Source organism: Danio rerio, chromosome 11, assembly GCF_049306965.1.
Source record: "Danio rerio strain Tuebingen ecotype United States chromosome 11, GRCz12tu, whole genome shotgun sequence".
In the NCBI taxonomy this organism is placed as follows: Eukaryota; Metazoa; Chordata; class Actinopteri; order Cypriniformes; family Danionidae; genus Danio; species Danio rerio.
In genome coordinates this window covers 28,932,501-28,955,486 of record NC_133186.1, presented here as the reverse complement: position 1 = coordinate 28,955,486, position 22,986 = coordinate 28,932,501, and the positions used below count along the sequence as shown (strand labels likewise).

The window sequence follows — 22,986 nt, the reverse complement described above, 5'->3', positions numbered from 1 at the left end:
CTTTTAAAGTCCTGGTTTAACAGACAATGTATTGAACACATACACACAACAAAAATGTACATGAAGTAATACAAACATAAGTACACTTTATTTGAATTTTTTTTATTTTTTATGATATTTATCATTTGTTCATTTTTAGATACCAAACTTGGGGTTGAATAATTGTGTGCAACATATATTTTTGAACATGTTTAGTTCATTTTAACAAACCAATGATAATACTGATATCCAACATATGACATTTTATGAGATTACATCCCTACTCAGGATGTCTACATGTATGTGTTTAGCTGCTTGTATGCACTGTGGTAGTTAAAGAATTGACTAACTAATGTCTGCAACTTTATGTAGTTGTAAATTGTGTTGATGCTGTATTTTACCACGTTAACTTTAACCATCTTGGTAACGATAGTAATAGTGAATATATATGAATAAAATAGTAATTATTTCACAGGTAGTTTTTACTTTCAGCATCATTACTTCAGTTATTAGTGTCATATGATCCTTCTGCTGATTCAGGTATAGTTGTGTGAGTGAGACTGGGGCCAGTTGTTTTTGAAACGACACACACGTTTCCGACAATTTCCATCCATCATCTCCAGGCTAGAGGATGAGTGTTGTTTCCAGAAATGGATGTTGAATCGGAGATGGAGCTTTTGTGTGTTTTTATTTTTTTTTATTTTTTTTTTTTGCTTCACTTCAGAACATGTTTGTGTATGTTTTTTTGTTTTTATTTTTTTGGCTGCAAAAAATACATGGTTCCACAACATGGTGGAATTAAGTTAACTTATCCGTGTTTACAAATTTAAGTGGATTGAACAATTAAGTTGCCCCCACAAAAAAAAAAAAAAAACTCAAGAATTGTGTTGTTTCAACTTATTTTAAATAAGTTTTTTGAACAAACAGCAGATGCCACTTTTTGAGTGTAATTTGATATTGGGATGAGTGGTAGTGTCATTTGTGTATTGTATATTGTCTAATTTATGATGTTGGCTAGTTGTGTAGTTATGCTGAAACTGTACATTACTGTTATTCTACAAATTAAAATTGAGTTTTGTTATTTTAAGTGATTTATAAATTATTAGTTATAAAAAAACTTACTGGCTACAAACTTTTGTAAGGAAATGTATTATAGCAATTTTTCACACAACATTTGAACGAATCCTTAAAAATACGAACAATCTTTCAAAAAAATATGCTTTAGTGTTTGGGCCAGATCTTTACAATTTCACAAGCTTGAGTTGATTTGTTAAATTTATAATGTGCACAAAGACTAGGGATTCAAGATGTACAGATATAAATCACTGTTCATTCATTTCCACTTTCTACTTTAATCATAACAGTAGTAATACATTTACTTATTTTTTTTTATTTTTTTTGCCCCATTCCCTTACATTTTTGAGGCATTTTTGACCATTGTATTGAGTTTTTGCCACAAATCTCTCTAATTGTAACCCTAATATGCATGTAGGCATTTATACTAGAAACTGTACTAGCCGGGATCTAAGAGTGGTCTGGGCCTTTGGATATTTATTAAACGAACCAATTAATTTTGAGAATTTAGTTTTGCACATCCCTGGGTGTGCATCAAGGTTAAAAATTTACTTTTGCATTACGAGATGATAATTGTGGCCCTAAGTTATGGATTTCCAGGGAAATTCCTTTCTTACCTTGGTAAGAACATTTCTGTCCTTTATCTTGAACCTTTACGGTATTTTTTTTAATTAATTTTACTGCCATTATCCACATTAATCTATAAATTTCTGGCCTTAATGTACATGCGCTTTCATACACTTAAAAAAATCCATAAATTAGCAGTTTTCCATGTTTTGTGATTAGTGTTTTTATAATTTTTTTATTTTGTTTTTATTATTTATTTATGATTTTGTATTGCACTATGGGACCTTTATCTTTCTTCCAACAGCTTTTAACCTTGAAAAGTTTGGAAAAGTGACATTTCTGAACATTTTTAATATAGAGCAAGGGGCTCAAAGTCAAATTGGCGGGGCCCATTTCAGTGACTAGGCTCTGAGATACTGCCAGTGCTTATCTTTTCCATGCATACAAGCTAAAACACATGCATAAAATTGTATTCTGACATGCAGTACATGCATTGCATTATGAATGATAATTTTCTAAACCCACGTCTGAATGTTTGAGATTACCTTTACATTAGCTTGTGAATGTAATGCGCATCAGCTTGATGTATCAGTATGTTGCAGCTCTTGACAGCTCCATCAGAGCTGGTGTCCCTGATGGATGCACTTCCATCTTTCCTTCCCAGCTCCTCTATCATCTCCATGCACTCAGGCACAAAAAAGTCACCAAAGCCTCATAATGACTATGTTTGCGTAGCCATTTCCTATACCCATGACAGCATCCGATCCCACAATGCAATGTTCCTTGGGGATCTTACAACTGCATAACAAAGGCCCTGACCTTGTTTTGGGGTGGAGATGTTTCTGGTGCTCTGTCAGCTTGTGGAGGTATTAAGGTGTGTGGGAGCCGGTTAAATCTCCTGGTGCTCGTTGGGATTGTGCTTTATCTGACAGGCATTGTTATGGTAACCGGTAACGTGCATGTGCCACGATGTTGTTGTTTCCAGGTGACAGGTACATGCAGGAGCAGCCCCGGTGGGAGAGGAGAGTTTTGCTGTTGAGATGTCTTACAGACAATGCAAAACTGGCAGCGATTAATCTCGATTTATGTGTAAATTGGGAATTGTATATTAGAGTTGTAAGATATGTTTGACATTTTTTGTTTTGTGTGTGTGTGTGTATATATATATATATATATATATATATATATATATATATATATATATATATATATATATATATATATATATATATATATATATATATATATATATATATAATTGTTTTTTTGTTTTTTGTTTTTTGAGATTAAATTCTACTCTGTGGTTTCATGGTAGAGTCAGTCTAAACTGGAAGTTGCCTCCAACTTATATTTCAGCATGATGGCATATTTTTAACTTAAGGGGATTTTTAACCTAAAACTGAACATTTCGTAATTTACTCACCCTACATTTGTTCCAAACCTATTTGAGTTATTTTCTTTAGTTGAACACAAAAGCTAATTTTTGAAAAATGTTGGAAACCTGTAACTATTGACTTCCATATATTTGTTATTTAAAATACCTCTTTTGTTTTTAAAAAAAAGAAAGATCTGAAATCACTTGAGGAAGATGGTGAGTGATTAAATTTTAAGTATGGGTGAACTATCCCTTTAAATGTAATATTTAGTGGATTGTCTTTCACTTGCAAAATATCGATTTCATTTAGTGTGGCACACGCTGTCAAACCGACAACTTCAATGGAAGCAAATGCTTAGATTTTGGTTAAAGACTACTAAGACAAATTTTTTTCTTTCTTTTTTTTCTTTTTTTTTTCAGTTTATTAAACGGCAAGTATTAATTCTTCACCTTAACACAAACAATGTGTGCTAGCAAGATAAACATTGTAAATGTTGCTCTTATTGTATAATTCAATAATGTACACCAAAAGTGCAGTAAAATTAAATGAAAAATAATAAACAAACAAACAAACAAATTAATGAGTGATGGCTAAACAAAAAAGAGAACAGACAAACAAAAGAGGATCAAACTAACTACACCAACATCTTAATCAGTAAATCAGTAACTGCTAAAAATGATGCTTAAATTACAAATATTTATTTAATGTAAATTGGGAATTGGGTCCATGAATTGTACATTAAACTGTGTGTGTGTGTGTGTGTGTGTGTGTGTGTGTGTGTGTGCGTGCGTGCGTGCGTGTGTGTGTGTGTGTGTGTGTGTGTGTGTGTGTGTGTGTGTGTGTGTGTGTGTGTGTGTGTGTGTGTGCGTGTGTGCGTGCGTGCGTGCGTGCATGTGTGTGTGTATAATCTATATTAATAATATATATATAAATATATATCTGGATATGGTTGGATGGATGGATGGAATGAATGAATGAATTCCGTTGGTTGGATTAATGATTGCATGATAATAATAATATATATCTGTTAATAAAAGATAAGAAATTGGATCTAGCAATTTTACATTTGAGACAGACAAATTTAATAGCATGAAATCATGACCAGCAACACTCTATGTAGACCTCCAATTTAAATAATCTAAATAATTGTATGTTACAGCTATACCCCAACAATTACAATATTCTAATTGGGCACAGCAATTTTATAATAGAGATGTGGACCAACAATTCATACCTTAAAGTCACTGTCAATGATTTTTAGATTAAAGACATAAACCAGTAATTAAAACCCTTCTTAAATCAAGAGGTAATTTCTCTCTCCCAGCATAATGAAGTCTTCAGCCTGCCTATTCACACAATCCTTTGTTAGTTCTTAATGAATCCGTTTGTGTCATTAGGGATGCTCTGCGCTCATGCTGATTGGCTCAGCCTCACAAACAGAGTCTGTTACTATAGCAACTGCTGTGCCAACTGGGTCTCTGGCTCCCTGAACTAAACCATGGTGCATGATTGGAGGAATCAGACATAAATAAAAACAAGGATGAGTACACAGTTGAGCCAATTACAAAGGCAAGACACTACAGGTATATCGAGTCAGCTCAAATACTAATGATTATTTACATACTAATGCAGATGATTGATTACTTTAAGAATTGCTAGAATTTTTGTATTTGAAATGTTACAAATGTAATTAGCATATGCAAATGAGGTATTTTTAATAGGTTGGTTTTAATCACGTTGTTCTGGGGACTCACGGAATTCAGTTGGATGGCAGGAAGTAAATAGGAGACAGCGGAAAGTCCGTATTTTTGCAAGTTATACCATATTTCAAAGGAGATATAAATCGAATGCACAGGATACATGGATGCACAGTCTACATTAATTTTTATTTATTTATTTTTGTAATAATTATAATAACCGTCTAGTTTTGTTGCAAGGGTTGCATTTCTTTGTCGATGAACTTAACATCAACAAACATTCACGGCTGCTGTGCATCTCGATGTTCACGTTACGATTGTTTATTCTGCCAAAAATCCAGTGAATCCATTTATTCATTCATGTTTATTTATACAATACAGCGCTTTTCACAATATAGATTGTGTCAAAGCAGCTTAACATAGTTCTGGTAAAGTCCAGATTTTAAAGTTGAAGTTCAGATCAGTTTAGTTCAGCATGGTTTAAATTTCACTGCTGAAAGTTCTAACACTGTAGAGCAAATTTACCGAAGCTCAGCTTCACAAGTCAGAGCAAGACAGTGGCGAGGAAGAAAAAAAAAAAAACTTCATCAATTGACGAAGTGAAGGGAAAAAAAACTTGAGAAAAACCAGGCTCTGTTGGGCATGACCATCATTCTTCTAGCCAAACTTCCTGTGTAGAGCTGCAGTCTGGGCGCAGGAGGCTTGAGAAGCTGGACGTCCATTGTGGAGAAGCTGCAGGTGTGAGGTCAAGCTGGCCCACAGGATCAATGCGGGAACTCGTTTGTCTCTGAGGTCTTTCAACAATCAGGCTCATGCATTCCATTCCTCCATGACCACAGCATCAGCTCGGGATACGGCCTGGACCTAGATTATGGATACCTTGGGATCATTTCTTTATATGTTTTGAATCGATTCAAAGGCGCTGCATAGTCTCTGGGACCTTGGAATGAGTATTCAAAGGTGGAAATAGAGAAGTAAAGACATGGATTATTACAAAACAAAATGGAGACTTAGTTGCAGCGTTTATATGGCAATGTTATTTATATTCTCCTGGATAAGTGTGTTGGTGTTTGTTTCTGATTTTAATTGAACACGTTATTATATTTATACATAAAGCTGGGCCTGTATATAATATTGTTGCTGTCAAACGAATTATTGCGTTCAAAAAAATTTTGTACACATGGATGTATTTCAAAAATGTTAACTACATGTCGCCTTTCCTTTCATTTTTTAAGCCAGTTTCTTGAACGTTCTCCCCAATTATGAGCAAAAACTTTTGGAAGTCTATAAAAGTTGTTCGGCATTTCTTATTTTGGCCAATTTAAACAATTATAAACAACATAAAACCGAAATATTTTGATGTTTTGATAGCGATTTCTATGTAGAAGAATCACTTCCTGCCCTCTATCAGAATTTTGGCATCATCAATAACGTCATATGAAAACAAGCTATTGAATATGCACTAATTTGCATATAGTTTGCACAAAAATATTAACAAAACATATCAGTCTAACAAAATTGACAAATGCATAAAAATAAAAAATGTGTGCTTACAAATTTGCATACAATGAATAAAGCATCACTGATGAGATGTACGTACTTGTGTGTTTGAGTGTGAGATGCACATTACATCACACACTCTGTGCCGCCCCGCTGAGGCTAAGCTTGAATGAGCTGAGCATGAGAGAGATGTGTGTGTGTGAGACTGAAGCTTAGTTTGGCGCGCTAAAGAGACACACACACACAACAGCATCTTCATGGCTTATCATCGCTACCACTTGTGAGTACATGTTTGATTTGTGCATATAATTGTGCCGAGGATCTTTTGAGAGTATTTGCGTGTGTTTTGATTTGAAACAGCAGATTTGCATTCAGTAATGTGCGATCACATCAGTGTGATGTCAAACAAATGAAGCAGATTGGTTATGACAGCGCACAGATCTTGTTATTTAGCCGGTTTCATTTCATATGTGACAATGTGACTGCTGTGGTAGTTTCATATAGCATTGTAAAAAGCCATCGCAACATACAAGGAGCTGAATTGTTGGGTCATGTATTGGAGTTAATAGACTCATGGGCTGTTTGAGGCAGACGCGTTCAGCATGTTCTGTGAGTTTGCCGCAGGCTGGATCTCTCTAAGCCGAGGGCAGAGAGATAAGATTGGCTCTGTGCGCTGAGATATCTTGCGCATGCAGACTGAAAACAAAGTGGACAGTGTTTACGTAGCTCTGGTGATGTCACTGAGGTTATTTTTAGAAACGGTATAAGACAGCAGTTTCAGTGCGTATTAAACGTAACAGTGCTGTTTGCCATGCTGAATGAAAGTGTGGTCTCTCAGGGTTTTAAAATTCACTGCTCTTTTTGGGTGGTATATTTTTTTCTTTTGTCATAAAATATTCTTAAAAGTTTAATGTTCATACTGTAGACCTTGTTAAGGTAGAGTATGTAAGTGTTTATAAGTAAGAAATCATTTTAATATATTAGGCTTGAAGATGGTGTAGCTATTTATTTAAAATTGTTTACAGGAATGTTTAAATTACATCTAAATATACTAAATCTACTGTATTGCATTGATGTATGGATAAATGAATGGATGGATGATTGAATTAATAGATAAAGAAAATGGGATGGATGGATGGATGGATGGATGGATGGATGGATGGATGGATGGATGGATGGATGGATGGATGGATGCATAGACGGATGCATGAATGGAGAAAAACGGATAGTTGGGTGGATGGATGGATGGATGAAGAAAAAGGGATGGATGGATGGATAGATGGATGGATGGATGGATAGATGAAGGGATGGAATAATGTAGTCTTGGGTTAAGGAATGCATGATAAATAGATTAATTGGTGGAAATTATTAATTAAAATTGGAAAGATGTACAATTGGAGGATTATATTGATGGATGGATTGGTGAATGCATAAATTAGCATATTAGACACTTGGATAAAATAACTAATTATCAAACAAATGGTTGAATAAATAACTGCAGTGGATGGATGGATGGATGGATGGATGGATGGATGGATGGATGGATGGATGGATTGATATATAAGGAAAATGGATTCGATGGATAGATGGATTACGTGGTAGATGAAGAAAAGGGAAAGTTGAGTGGTTGGATATGGATGGATGGAATAAATTCAGTGGGTTCAGTCAAGTATTGCATGATAAATATATTAATGGCTTGAATGTATGAACTAAAATTGGGAAGATGTCAAATTGGAGGAATAGATTGATGGATGGGTTGGTGGATGCATGAATTAGTATATTAATTACTTGGATAAAGTAACTGATTAATACGTTGAATGGTTGATAACTGTGAATAACTGTATTGCATGAATGGATGGATGAAATGATGGATGGTTGAATTGATAGATGAAGAAAATGGATTGGATGGAAAGTTTGATAGATTGATGGATTAATGGATGGATGCATGGATGATTTGATAGATGAAGAAAATTGAATAAATGAAATGATGGATGGATGGATGGATGGATGGATGGATGGATGGATGGATGGATGGATGGAATAGAATAAATGAATGAATTCCGTTGGTTGGGTTAAGGATTGGATGATAAATATATTAGATTAAAATTAGATTAATTGGTTGAAATGTTAGATTAAAATTGGGAAGATGTCCAGTTGGATGAATGGTATTGGTATTGGAATGGAGGATAACTGTATTGCATGCTTAGATGGATGAATAGATGGATGGTTGAATTGAGGGATAGATGGATGGATGAATTGATAGATGAAGAAAAATGGATGGATGGATGGAAGGATTTAAGGATGAATTTAATGGGTTGGGTTAAGGATTACATGACAAATATATTGGATTAATTGATGAATTAATTAACTGGATGTATAAGAAAATGAAAGATAATGGGTGGATGATTAAACTGAATGAATGGAAAAAAACTATAATAAAACTGCATGAATGTATGCATGGATGGATTGATGGAAAGAAGGATAAGATGCATAGATTCAATGGATAAATTGCATACAAGATGGATAAAAAACCATATTACCCTATTGTCGGTAAGGTAAGCTAATATTTGAGTGCAGTAAATACGGGGCATTGGAAAACCATGCATTATAAACAAGTTCCTCAGTTTACACCATAAGTGCTATGGTTTGTTTGTTTTGTTTTCAAACAGTAATTTATCAGTTGAGTAAGAAGACAGTCAACAAGGCTTGTTCTCAGCTGGAATGTTGCACAAGGCAATGACCCATGCTCCGTCTGCTGCTGAGCTCTGTCCGCCTGCACATCTTCTGCCGCCGCCCGCTGAGCCTCATCCCGGGGGGGAGGGAGAAAAGGGAATTGGGACGGCCTTTCGTTGTCATGTGACCCTCCTTCAAGGTCACCCTGGTTACATGCTACTCCTCCAGAGCAGACCATGACAAATCACACTTTTTCTTGTCTGCTATTCTCTACTCTTCAAATATTAACTATGCTCTTCAGAAATGTGCTGTTGGAGTTAATGCAACGGTGTAGCGTTTTGTGTGCGCATGTGATTTTGAATGTGTTTGTAGAGCTGGTGTCAGTGACAGTAATGGGAGGTGGCGTGGTGCCATGCCTAGCAGGAGAGGAAGGCATTCACATTAGCCAGCCGGTGAGAGGCAGACTCCTGCACTGAGGTTAGACAGGCAGGATCCAGCACACCATTATTCTGTCACTCACTGCACTGATGGGATTTGTGCTTCTAACCTAATTATGTGCATGAACTGTTAGTACAGGTGTGTCAAGTTTTGCGATGAAGTGTCATAGGTGGTCTCTTACAGAAAGACTACATATCCTTCATTCGAGTATGTGATTGTGCAGTTGCACATTAGGCACTGTTTGCACCTGGTTACATTTTTATGATCAAACAGGATCAATCTTATTTGTAAAAATATTTGCATTTGGTCTCATAAATGTCTTCACTAAATGGATGTGATTCAGATCTACATATCTTCAAATTCAGTGCTATATGCAAATTTATTATAGACTAAATCAGTGGTTCTCAACCACATTACTTGAGGACTACCACTACCAGTACTGCATGTTTTGGATGTCTCCTTTGTCTGTCACACCCATTTCAGTTCTTTCAGTCTCTGCTAATGAGCTGATGATCTGAATCAGGTGTGTTTAATTAAGGATACATGGTAAATGTGCTGAGCAGGTAATCCTCCACAAACGTGGTTTAGAAACACTGGACTAAAGCATCAGATATACCTTATTTTATTTTTATTTTTTAACAGAAGTTATCAATAAAAATAACTTGCAGACGGTTTGAAAAGTCAGAACTGAGATTCAGTGCCAACATCAATTACCCAGATGCTTATTAATAATGTTAAAGGGGTTTATTATGTATTAATTTGATTAAAACCTTTTGATGGGTGTGCATTGGCTGGTATTTAAATGTTTCTGTCATGTCACGTTGCTTTTGGTGCAGACAGCCAAATTGAGTATAGCTTGAATCTTGTCGCATCGCCTGTTATTAGGACATGGTGTTGTCTTATTCGTTATATAAATTAATGTATATGTAGGCTATAGGAGGCTATGTACTTCACCCGTGTTCCAGCAAAACATCATCACAATTGAACAAAGCAGATCATAATAGGCTAAATTAAACATCTATTTTTGTTGTACAGATACGGGCAAGACAGAAATTCATTGTTTCACATCTCACATATTTAACATGGTTTTAACATGTGATCTGAAGCTTGTGGTTTTTTGTAAACAGCTTATAATTAATGACTTACGAAGTTGATTTTTGTTTAAGTTCAAATAAAATTCACACTAAAAACAAATGTGTCTGATTAATATACAGACCATCAAAATTGCCCTTTTTATTATATATTTTATATGAATTAAGCTACAATAACACGATTAAAAAAAACATTCTAATTCAAATATGTACTAATTATCAGTAAATCTGTGGAAATCTAAACTTGATAAAGCTTAGAAAAGCACTGCAAATAGAAAATGGAAAGTTTAATGTATGTTGTTCACTAAATGTGAAGATAAATGATAGGAGCTGTTAGTGTATGTGCAATCTTCAAAATGATAGTAAATTTCTTAATAGCTCATTAATTAATCTAATGAATTAAACTTGGGTTTCATATGTTTTTACATCCCTAATGATGCTACAAGTCTCAAGATGTTAGTTGCTTAGTGGTCTCTTTAGTGGACTCATAAACACTTTTGAACAGATCAGTTAATTTAATTAATGTGCTTTGTTTAGAAAATATTGGTCGTATTCCCACTACATTTTTTTAAAAACATGGTAATCTGAATACATTTTACTACATCTTTAGCAGATTTTCACTCGCAATCAGTTCAGCAAGTGTAAGTAGCTGATCTCCACTTATTGGTTTACTCAGAATGCAATAGCTGAAATTTCATTACAGTTATCTTCGTTGTTTATAGGAAATTCAATTTGCGGCTGCATTTACTATGCCGTATGATCTGAATCACTGAGGCTGTATTATTGCTTTGAAGCTCCTGTGCATGAGTGAGTTTATTTTTATTTGATATCTGACATATGGCTGTGTGCTCCAGCACCAGTCAGTAACTGCTGACACAGGCATATGAATGCATGAAAGAAGAAGCACCGGCCTTTGTATACAACCTCATGTTATCACCTTGGACAGGTTGCTGCTTATTGAATTCACTAAAATTCAATATGAATTTTGACTCAGCACTGTCAATCATCAGATCAATTGTCGAGTTAAAGTCACATTTGCGACTGAAAATTGCTCTGTGTTTGACCTTAAATATATTTTGGCATAATAGGCAAACTGGTGTGACAGACGTAATAGAAGATTATGAAACATAATATAAATATAGCTAGATTAGGGAAAATACAATGCCCAAATGGCTTTATTTTTACATGTACATTATGCTGCAACATACCTGTAAATATGCAACATTAATGTTTGGCTTTGTGACTCTGTATTCAAGTCAACAGAGTGGTGCCAAAATAATAGTTATGTTGTAGAATAGACACTGGACATATGCCTATTCTACATTATGGACCGTTTGATAATGACATGCACAATGCAAAAACATGCACAACCTCAAATTATTGATTTTTCAAAAGGTTGTTGGAGATGCCAAGTGGTCAGACTAATGTACAATTTTTATTGTACGTTATAAAATATTTGCTGGACATTTGTCCATTCTGCTTTATGGAAGGTCTGACAGTAGCTATGTTTCCATCCAAAAATGCAAATTAAATTTATGTGCAAAACTGGAATATTACTTAAAAAAAAAATGGCACCAAATATCAAAGTAAAAAAAAAAAACGGAATTTGCTGTGGTAGAATGAGCTGCGTGAATCTTTTCTTCATTTAATAAACGACTTGCATCTCAGAAGAAGATGCCGACACGCAATGAGCGCATGGTGGCGTTTGAAGGCATGAAACGCAGAGCACAGACGCTCTTGACAATTCTGGAGGTAATTAATAATATATTAACATCAATACTAAAATGGTTGAGGCTTTTTAGAATGACCAAAACAACATTTCAGATGTTATGTGCTCAGCCTGCTAGTTTGTCCATTCACACACATTTTTATCATCACATGATCTCTTATAACAAAATCAGATGACCTTTTTTTTAAGGTCATAATAGAATTTGTTCGGAAAAAAAAGTTTCCATCATAGTTTAAGCGCATCTTGGCATTTCCATCAACTGATTTTTTTTATGCCCATGTCCAAAATGGCCTTAAAAATAAGTGGATGGAAACTTATAACATACTTATGACTAATGACAAAGCTAATGACACAATGCAAAAACATTGATTTCTCAAAACGTTGGATATCCCAAGTGGTCCGCCTAAAGGTGGGCTTTTCCAATGCTTTCCACACCTAGTACCTGGTACATTTTTGAGTTTCACAAGCTGTACTATTACCAAAATGTGATATACTGTATATACACTCTTAATTGTTAATTAATTCTGGTAAAGTTAAACGATGGGTTCTGGAGAAGTTCGTAAAAACAAATATGCAAATTTATGTGAAATGATTTGAGAGTATAGTAACTAAAAACGTAAAACATAAAAACACAAATGAAACCTTTTAATTTTTATGTAACATTTACAATGCTAATTATGTTTGGTGAACAAAGTCAGTCTCTCATATAATATGTTTACTAAAAGACAGGAGATATTACTTTTTAAACTGTTTTTTAAGTCATATAAACATTTGCATATTAGTCAATATTATTACTGAAATTTGTATATAAAATAAATTTATATTTACACACACTTATATAAGTAATGATGGACTAAAAAAATCTGTGGGTTTCTGTGCCCACTGATTCCCTGTGAGCCTAGTCATCACCACCAGTATCATTGGTTTTGCGACACAAGACACCAAATCCACTACGTTAACAACCTCTTATTAAACGTCAGGACGTGGACGCACTGGGGCACTATTTTTGAACTTGTCAGTGTTTACTATTCCTATTACTGTTACTATTTAAAGTTAGGTAGGTGTAAATCCCCATATGTGAGGGCTGGCTAACAAGTTGAATGATCAGCAGAAGCCACCACTGTATTGTTGGTTCGCACAACTAAACCGTTTTTATACCATCGCAAGAAAAAGACACCTGAATTGGCTGCATCGTGGTCAGTAAGGGAGGTCAAGACATTCCTCTGATTGGTTGCTGAGGAGTAGATCCGGCAAAAGGATACTGTAGGTCAACCTTAAAGTTAAAAAGTTTTTCAGGAAGTCATGACAGAGGCAGTGCAACCATAGTGAAAATCGGAAATGCAAACCAAGCAGAGAAAAAATAAATGGAAGTAATGTCGAACTGTACCTTACTGCACATTGTAAAAAAGGCTTAACTTAATAAATATGAGTGGCTAAATCTAACATAGACTGTTTTAATTTGTGTTTGTTTATTTGTTACTGTTGCTATTGAGTAGAAAGAGGTCTCAAACATATAAGTTGAATGAGACTGGAAAGTAGTGACGAATATGTGTGGTAATCGGCAAACCACAGCTTTACTCACCCTCAAGTCATTCAGTTCTTGTAAGGAGCATTAAAAAGTGAAAATGTGATGTTTTCTTTCGGTGGAATCAGACAGTAGGTGCAGAAAGTGAAAATTCAGCACCTTGAACTGAAAATCCCCATGACTGCTATCTCAAAGAGCAGCAAGTGAGACCAATGAGCGGTTCGTGTTCCCCTGTCTATCCCTTAAAGGCAGATGATGAAAGCCTGTTGGTTGTGACAGGGCTCTGCTGATAGGGTCAGGCTATGACCCTCAAAAATACCCTACAGGATTTTCTCTCCAAACTATAGGCTCTGCGTCCCTCAGGGTTTTGAGCACTTCTGTGAAACAACTTGGCAATAGTGCCATGTCTGCTGTAAGAGAGATGAACACTTTGTTCTAGGTCTCAAATGGCCGACTCAATCAGTGGCAGAAAGTGAACATGTTGCATTCTTACTTCACTTTTTTTTCTTGGCGCCTGAAATGCTACTATGTTAGTACACTATGACAGCAGCACACTGATAGCCAGATCCAAAATTACATAGGCACATACAATACGGTTTATATTAAGCCTGTTAAATTTAATTATTGGGTGTTTCCATATAGTGTTGTATTTTTCATGATCTCTAGTTAGTTGATAATTATTTTTCCATGGTCTGTTGAAAATCTTGTTTCTGATTGGCTATTGGGTGTGCATTATTTTCGTTGAAACACACAGGTAGTTCCAGTCAGTTTTAATCACAGTTTGAAGTTAATGCACTTCTCCCAAACATTTGTAGATATCATAGCAACTCACATGTGGTGCACAGAAAAGGACACTGATGAGGACGGTTATTGGCGGATGGGAAATCCACAAAACAGTATGTTAAAACTAAACAGAATAAAGTGCCTTTGTCTTTCTACCACTTCTCTGATGAATAAAAATCCTTTATCGCTCAGCAACCCATTGATTTTACCATTTATTCCATGGTCATATGCTAAGGTAGGCCTAAAGCCTTGGTTAGATCACACAATTTTTATGGTCGGTTACAAAAGTCACTATGTCAGATTATGTCTTGATAAAATCATCACTTCTCATGGGTAACAAATGTGCTAGACTACACGTTCCTTCAGGATCTGTCATCTCGTGACTTCTACGACTAGCATTATTTCCCAAAGTAGTAACAAGTGTTGCTATAACAATATTTCTTATCTGATTTTTTAATCTTATTTCAATCTCAATAAACACTGATGCTTGCTGACAACTAGGCTACATTTTTTTAAGGGCATTAGTTACGACATTGATAGGATCAAACGTATATTTCCTTTTTAATATTAAGCTATTTTCTTTTGAATCTAAATGTATATTTTCCTGCCAGGGTTGCTTTTTAAACACTTCTTCGCCTGAACATGCCACAAGTGAAAATGAAAGTACATCAGCACTGAGGAAAAATCAGATAGACAAAATAATGACATATTAAAAAATAGCAAAAGTTGACAGAGGTTTGTGATACAACAATTATTATTATCATAAATAATTCTTATTTTCCACAAAGTAAAACAAATAATCCACCTGCACAGTTGAGCAAAATTTTTTTTTTTATATTTTTCTTGAGTTATCTATTAGATAAACTAGAATAATCAAATAACATCTGAGGTAAAGGCCTTCAAAACCAGTCTGCTATATGCTTCAGTGCCAAAGCACAAACTGGTTTGGTAAATAAAATAAAATCTAGCCTTGCCAGTGAGTTTCAATTTATTTAGTTTAATCAAGTACTTTAGAATATGCAAGACAGGCTGCCCAGTGTCACCACATGACAGAACCCGTCGTGAAGAACGGGGAAAATATTAAACATGCTAGACTTTCTGTGATGGTGTCGTGAGGCGTCGCTGACATGGTTACTGTAAGTTGTTGTGAACAATGCCACATTACACAAGAAGAAATGATTGAATCTTGTGTCACAAAACCCATTTGTCATTCACAAATTGCCTAGGTCTATGAAATCGTGATAAAATTGTGTGATCCGACCAGAGCTAAAGATCAAAGTAGTTTTGCTCTTTGCAGCACAATATTTGTCTAAATTTTCAACGTGCTAGATTTAGTCCCTCCACTACAAACCAGAAGTGATAAGCAGACAGACAGACAACAGAGAGAGATCACGTGCGTGCTGTTTATACCTGTTAATGTTATTTAGAAGCGATTTCATCAGTCTCATTATAGGTGGATAAATGAGACATTCCCATTTTATCGTATGTTTTACCGTTGTCAAAAATGTAGATTTTTTTTTTTTAAATCCTGCTAGCACAAGTTATGTTTTCCACCACTTATTTCATCACATATTTTTATGCACAATTTTGAATATTACATAAAAAGTGTAATGGAATGTGCCAACATGTGCACAAATTTCAAAAATGACTGTGAAATTAATGATTTCAAAAACTGTGCTCCCAAAAGTCTTAATTGGTACCAAAGTCTACTTTTGACAACCCTTATTAGTATAATTTTTGCATTTAAAGAAATGTGACATTATGTAATATCATATATTATATAGCTTTTAATATATAACCACCTAACATTGCCTTAGAAACCACCCAGAACAATAATGCAGCACCATTTTCTTTAAAAGATGTAGAGTTTTCCCCAGCCACTAGGATTTTTAATATAGCACCACAGTTCTGAAGAGTCTGCTTTGGAGCTTTTTTGTATTGAATTGCTAACTTTCACCTCTCCCAACTTCACTGCTGTCAACAGCTTAACAGCACAAACCAGCATGCCTCTGCTGACATTTATTCACCTTTCATCTTTATATGAATTTATTTAATTTGCTGACAACAAACAGCCAGTTTAAAGCAAAGGTTGAACCCACCACTGCTTCGCTGTTTCATCTCGATATGAAGAGAGCACTTGTTGAAACTGTCACATCACAACTCCGAAACAGCACAGTATCGTTTGTTTCCACTTGCACTGTAAGCGTGTTCAGCCTTTGTCTCTTTGAATTAATAATTTGTTGGGGAATAGAGGAAAATAGTTATTGTACACAGTCATGGTGTTGTAAAGAAGAATATGGTTTTCTATTTTTTTTGTCTTTTTTTTATTTTAATTAAACAATTGTATTTGTATTGGTTAAAAGTGATATTGATACTGAACTTCTACTGTTGAATGATGTGTTTTGCATACCAGTGAAGCATTTTTGCAGAAGTAGATGAAGCTGATTGACTAAAATTAACTTCCTGTGAGCACAGATTGTTTACAGTTGAGAAAGTCTTATGCTTTTAATGTTGTGCAGAGAATTTGTAGAAAAAGAGGAAGTATGTATGAGTGCGGCCAATGGAGGACTGAAGAATGATTGACAAGTGACAAATTGCACTAAACTCCACCATAATATCAGCTACGTATAAAAGAGCGAATCAGGAAAGGAAATTTGTTGCGCAGCCCTGAATGTAACTCTTGCATTGCATTGAGGATCACAGAATTCTGTAAATCATATTATTTATTTGTATCCAAAGAATTACTAAAGTTTTTAACAGTAAAGAAAAATCTCTACTGACCTTTTTTTGTTGAAGATGCATGGAATTGGTTGAATATTCAAACAATGGTCAAAATTATTGGCAGCGTTAGTAAATATGAACAAAGATGGTTATGGAATAAATATGTATTATTTATATTTTTATATATTGTTAAAAAAAAACAAAATTGTTTTATTTTATTTAAATAAAACAATTTAAATTGGCAAAGTGTCTTGTGTCTTTTTTTTTTTTTTTTTGCCAATTTCCACATTTTGGTCAAAATGAAATATCTTTAAAAAATATTTCTATTCATGTTTCTTTTTTTATTAACGACTAGATTTCAAAGCAGTATGAAGGTTTTTGTGAATTAAAAAAAAAAAAAAAATATATATATATATATATATATATATATATATATATATATATATATATATATATATATATATATGTCTGTGTGTGTGTGTGTATATATATATATATATATATATATATATATATATATATATATATATATATTTATATATGTATATATATATATATATATATATATATATATATATATATATATATATATATATATATATATATATATATATATATATATGAACAATATAAAGGATAAACAAAGCAGCTTAATCTTCACAGCATTCATTGCTCACATTTACCAAGGGTGACAATAAAAAAAATACAGTATAAAATAATTATATTTTAAATAAATTATTAAATGCAATTATTTTTTCTAATTCTAAAAAAAATTTTGACCATTTTTTTCTAATGATTTAATAGGATATGTATGCCTATATTAAATATGAATTATCATAATTATAGATAAGACAAAGAATATATATTTTATAAACAAAATGCACACAGTCTGTATAATTATTTAATCTTTTAAAATCGTTTTTATTTGAAATAGACATTTCCTTTTTTATTGCCTGATTTTTCTTCATTTATTCATATATTTATTGATTATGTATTTATTATTTTTTTCTTAATTATGTAAATGCTGACATGCTTTTTTAAATATTTAATTTAACAAAACATTTGAATATTTTGACCATGACTATACAAGATGTTAATTTAAGAAATACATATATCTTTTAATAAAGTGTCGTTGAAAACGTGAACATAATGAAGCTGAGGATTGTGCTTGTTTCATTAGTGTCTAGGGCCACCACAGATATCTATTAAACAAGCCATTTTTAGTTCAGATCTGGTATTATGGGCCACGTAATGAGTGAAGCTGATGAGTTTCAATGTAATCGCTCTCCATCCCAGCCAGTGAAACTGAAATGGCAATTCTTTGCTCTGTGATTGAATTAATTGGCTCTTAATCTCATGCGGTCATTAAACGCTTAGACCATTAGACCTTGGTTAAACGTGTTTTAAGCGATCCGGCCTGTTTCCAACAAGCTTGGATGGTGACAGAATAAATATGCGCAGTGTTTTATCTGCATATTGTGTATTTAATCCAGTCACTGGTTTAGTTTGCAGTTATTTATTATGCTAAACTCACATCTGATCATGTTGTACGCCCAGCTGTCCTCATTTGCATATAGAGGCATTTGTTTTAGTGTAATTTGTATGTCTGAAGCAGCTGAACTGTTCATATGTTCGTGAGAGGATCATGGTAAGTCCATGTGTTTTGCTATTTGCAGGAGATGCAAATGAGCATGTAGAATACTAATGAGAGGATGGACTGGGTGTTAGTCCACTAGAGGGAGCAGGAGCTACGGTCGGTCACTTTATCAGCATGCATGAAGGTTTATGAACAGCCTGAAGGGTGTGCAGTTCTACTTAACAAAGAACATCTGGGATACGCAGATAGGCTCAGAGAATGTCAGATGCTGACAAAATAAAATAAGGACTTCTTAAGGCAGTATTACTATCATTGGTTTATTTTTATTTGCAATCTATATATTTTTCTTACTTATTTCGTTAAAGTGATATGAAATATTAGTTATGAAAGCTATTAATTAATGTCATCCACTTAAAATTATATTGTAATATTGTATTATATATATACATGTTTAACATTTTATTTCTTTTAATTGTTTAAATCTACATACTTTTTGTATGTATAATTGCAAATTTTTTGAGTTGATTTAGTTCTTAGTAAAGCAATAACTAACACATTATTAATATATGTTTAGTTAACATTACCAAAGATTATCTTGTAAATATGTTGTTCATCGTTAATACATGTTAACTAATGCATTAACTGACATTAACTAATACAACCTGATTTTAAACTTACATGTTTTATTTGTGAATTCTAAATATTTTATATTTATATTTAAATATCAAATTTATATTATTTTTACTGCATTTTGAATTTAAACGCCTTTTTTTATTAATTAATTAATTTATTTATTTATCTATTTATGTATGTATTAATTCATTCATTCATTCATTGTTTGTTTGTTTATTGTTTTTGTGAATGCTGTGATCTTTTTTAATAGTGGTCGTAATGCTTTTCTAAACAGTCCAAAAGGCAAACAAAAAAAAAATGCCATATGGATGTCTGAAACAAATGAGACACATCAAGCAGTGTCATTACAATCCACTGTAGGCCCTAGTGAACTATAAATAGCCTTGATTTGATGTCATTGAGAGCTGGGTGTGAGTTTCTTTGTGTTTGAAGGATTCTCTCTGAGGGTCTGTCCACAGGCAGCCATTGTTCTGGCTTTGAGAGTGGGAGAAAAGGGGCTTTCTGAAGACCTTTCAAAGGGAGTGATCACGATAATACTAGAACAGAAATAGACAAAGATATTCTACTTCCTTCTCTCTACACCAGAAACCTGGTGAAGGTTGTAAATACATGTCTTTGTTTTCCATTTAGTCCCAAACAGATTACAGACAATAAATCTCTCAATCAAGACATGTTGTACATGATTTTTTATAGATTTAAAGCCTTTCTTATGTTCTAGATAATGTTTTATTATCCATGCAAATGAATATTTATAAACAAAACCTATGTGTGTTTATATAGTTTTAGAAAGTCCCAAAATATAAAAAAGGTGCCGATAATTGGCTTAAATATACATTTAAAATATATTTACATTACCTGGTCTAGGGTCAAGTTTGTAACATAAAAGAGCACTGGACAAATAAAATCAATTTTATTATTTTTTTAAAACACCCAAAACTTTTTGGCAAATACCTCGGAGAGGACCCACTGAAAAATAATAAACAAAAGCATATCCCCTACCTAAACACCCAAATGAAGCTAAATATACTAAAATAACAAATGAAAATACAAAAACTACTCCTACCTGCCTGACTGTATATAAAAAAGGGAAAAATATTTACAAAAAAGAAAAGTGTGGCATCCAACCCCTACTGCTTCCTACCATGTATATACAGCGAACAATATTTACAATAACAACAAACAAACCAAAAACAAAATAACAAGATGGGGGAAAACACGGATGGATAAACAACAAACAAAAGTCAAAGTTTTTCATTTTTAAAAGACGCCCTGGGTCACTCCAGCCAATCCCAGGGCACGTTGTCTGCGTAATTAGGGCGGGGCCTGTGCAAATGAAAAGACACACACACCTGCTTTCACAACATGACTATTGCAAATGTTTCTGAATATTTTTGAAAATATATATTTTTAATAAATAGTTCAAATGCAAAAACTTCTTTAATTTTCCTTTACATTTTGTGATTTTCTCAGTCTCCCATGTTTATGTTTAGTTATTTTACTTTAAAGTCAATGAAAATAACCTATTCTTTGCACTAAGAGTACTTTTTACAGAAACAGCCTGATAAAAAATGCTTATTTTAGATTAGAATTTCAGACGACACTTTTTTTATTGCATTTAAACTCTTCATATGAAAGCATTTAAAATATATTTGTTTGTCAAATTATTTTAAGAAATGTCTAAAACAAGAAAAACATCAATCTTCTCGACTGCCACTGTAACAGAACTGAAATCACAGCTTTGTATAGCTATTTTATTTACAATAATTCATTCTATTGTATAAATGAAAATATGTTTTATTGACCCTGAAAAGCATTTTAAGATATATTTTGGCATATGAAATTAAATATATATATTTTTTTTCAAAAATATATTTTTAGTGAGCCTTACATTTACAATATACAGTTGAAGTCAAAATTATTAGCCCTTCTGTGAATGTTATATTCTTTTTCAAATATTTTACAAATTACGTTTAACAGAGGATGGAAATTCTCTCAGTATGTCAGATAATATTTTTCTTCTAGAGAAAGTCTCATTTGTTTCATTTTGGGTAGAATAAAAGCAGTTTTTAATTTTCTAAAACCATTTTAAGGTCAATATTTCTACCTCCCCTTAAGCAGTATTACTATTAGCAAATGTTCTTTCTGATACAGGGGGGCTAGAAAAATTTAGGATATCGTGTATGTATATATATATATATATATATATATATATAGTGTTTATTTAAAAAATACTTTACCAATTTATAATATCATCCATGCACATATTGGCTTAGCTCAATCCTGCAGGCAGAAGGGCGTCCTGATGCATCGCCCCGGGTATCTGGACACCTCCACCAAACCCAGCAGGATAAATCGAGATAAATTAGTCTGTCTGCCAGAGCCCAGATAGAGCTCTTCATTGTGATAGCCATCTCTCAGAGAAGCGATATTGAGGCCACAAAAATACAGCCTGCTCCTCATTCCAGCCCAGACCCCATCTGGAGCCACGTGCCACGACAATAACTGCAATTACATGCACACCTACCCGATTGAGGCCTCTCGGGGGTCTTTAAGACATCCTGTGAGCCCAAGCCAACATATTTAGCGCTTATTGGTTTCCGCCAATCAAAGCGCAGTCAGATAACGCTGATTCAAGCATTTTATTGTCCAACGTATCTCTGACAGGATCATCACCCCTATTCACTGGCGGGAATTAAAGAGAAGCGGTACAACTCAGTCATGAAGATGTGAACATTGTGAAGAGAAAAGAGGAAAGTAATAGAGTTAGCAGGGGGAGCGCAGACAAGATGGAGTCTGGGGGTGAAGAATTCTGAGTGCCTGAAATGATTGTGATGTTTTGCAGTATTTGCTGATGTAATAAGTTGTTACTAAAGCATTACGGTAAAGTAAAAATGCGGTTATAAATGTAATATAACATGTGCTTGTTTATTGTAAAAATTCGTAATTTTATGTATTCTGGGAAATTTTCTTACCCCTTGGTTTCGAGTGTGGTCCTGAAAAATCTCAGTTTCAAGGACTATCTAGCCCTTCCCCTTAGCCCTATGCCTTCAAGCTAAAGAAAATTGGGACACCCAAGGGCTAAGGGGTAGAAATGGGATTGGGCCTAAGATTATTTAAGTATGCTAAATATGAAAATATGGTTTCATAGAGCTTGGCCATTAATAAAAATAAAATCACAAACAGGGATTATCACACAAATCCTGTCAGAGAAAAATGGTTGTGTGTTCAGCAGTAAAATCTCCTCCTAAGACCAGAGGGCGCTCTCATGTGGAAACTCAATAAATGAAGAAACCCAGGAAATCCCCATATTATTGCATTATAAGCAGAAGAGTTCACTGCTTTCATTGATTTAGCATGACTAGTAATCACATGACTACACACAAAAAATTATTTTTTTTTTCCTGCTTGTTCAAAATACTTATTTAAAATGAGCTGAATCAACACAATTCTTGAGTTTTTTGGGTGGAAAACTAAGTTGTTTTGTGTTTTGATCTACTTAAATTTGTAAAAAAAAAAAAAAAAAACAATTAAGTTAACTTACTCGATTTGTGTAGGGCTCAGGCTCTGATTGCAAGCATTGGTTAGGCTTATATGGGACTGCCT

At 33.8% G+C, this 22,986-nt stretch overlaps 1 protein-coding gene across 6 annotated transcripts in view; it reads left to right on the top strand.

Moving 5' to 3' along the window:
• iqsec1b (IQ motif and Sec7 domain ArfGEF 1b) overlaps positions 1 to 22,986 on the top strand; it is a 349,885-nt gene that overhangs the window by 198,469 nt on the left and 128,430 nt on the right. For 2 of the 6 annotated variants that reach the window (XM_073916787.1, XM_009306072.5), the window contains exon 1: positions 6,346 to 6,473. The exons of the other annotated variants lie outside the window; for them this stretch is intronic. In XM_073916787.1, the coding sequence (XP_073772888.1) occupies positions 6,451 to 6,473 (23 nt within the window). In that variant the 5' untranslated portion in view covers positions 6,346 to 6,450. Of the gene's footprint in view, positions 1 to 6,345; positions 6,474 to 22,986 lie in introns of those variants that run through there. 6 annotated transcript variants of the gene reach the window in all.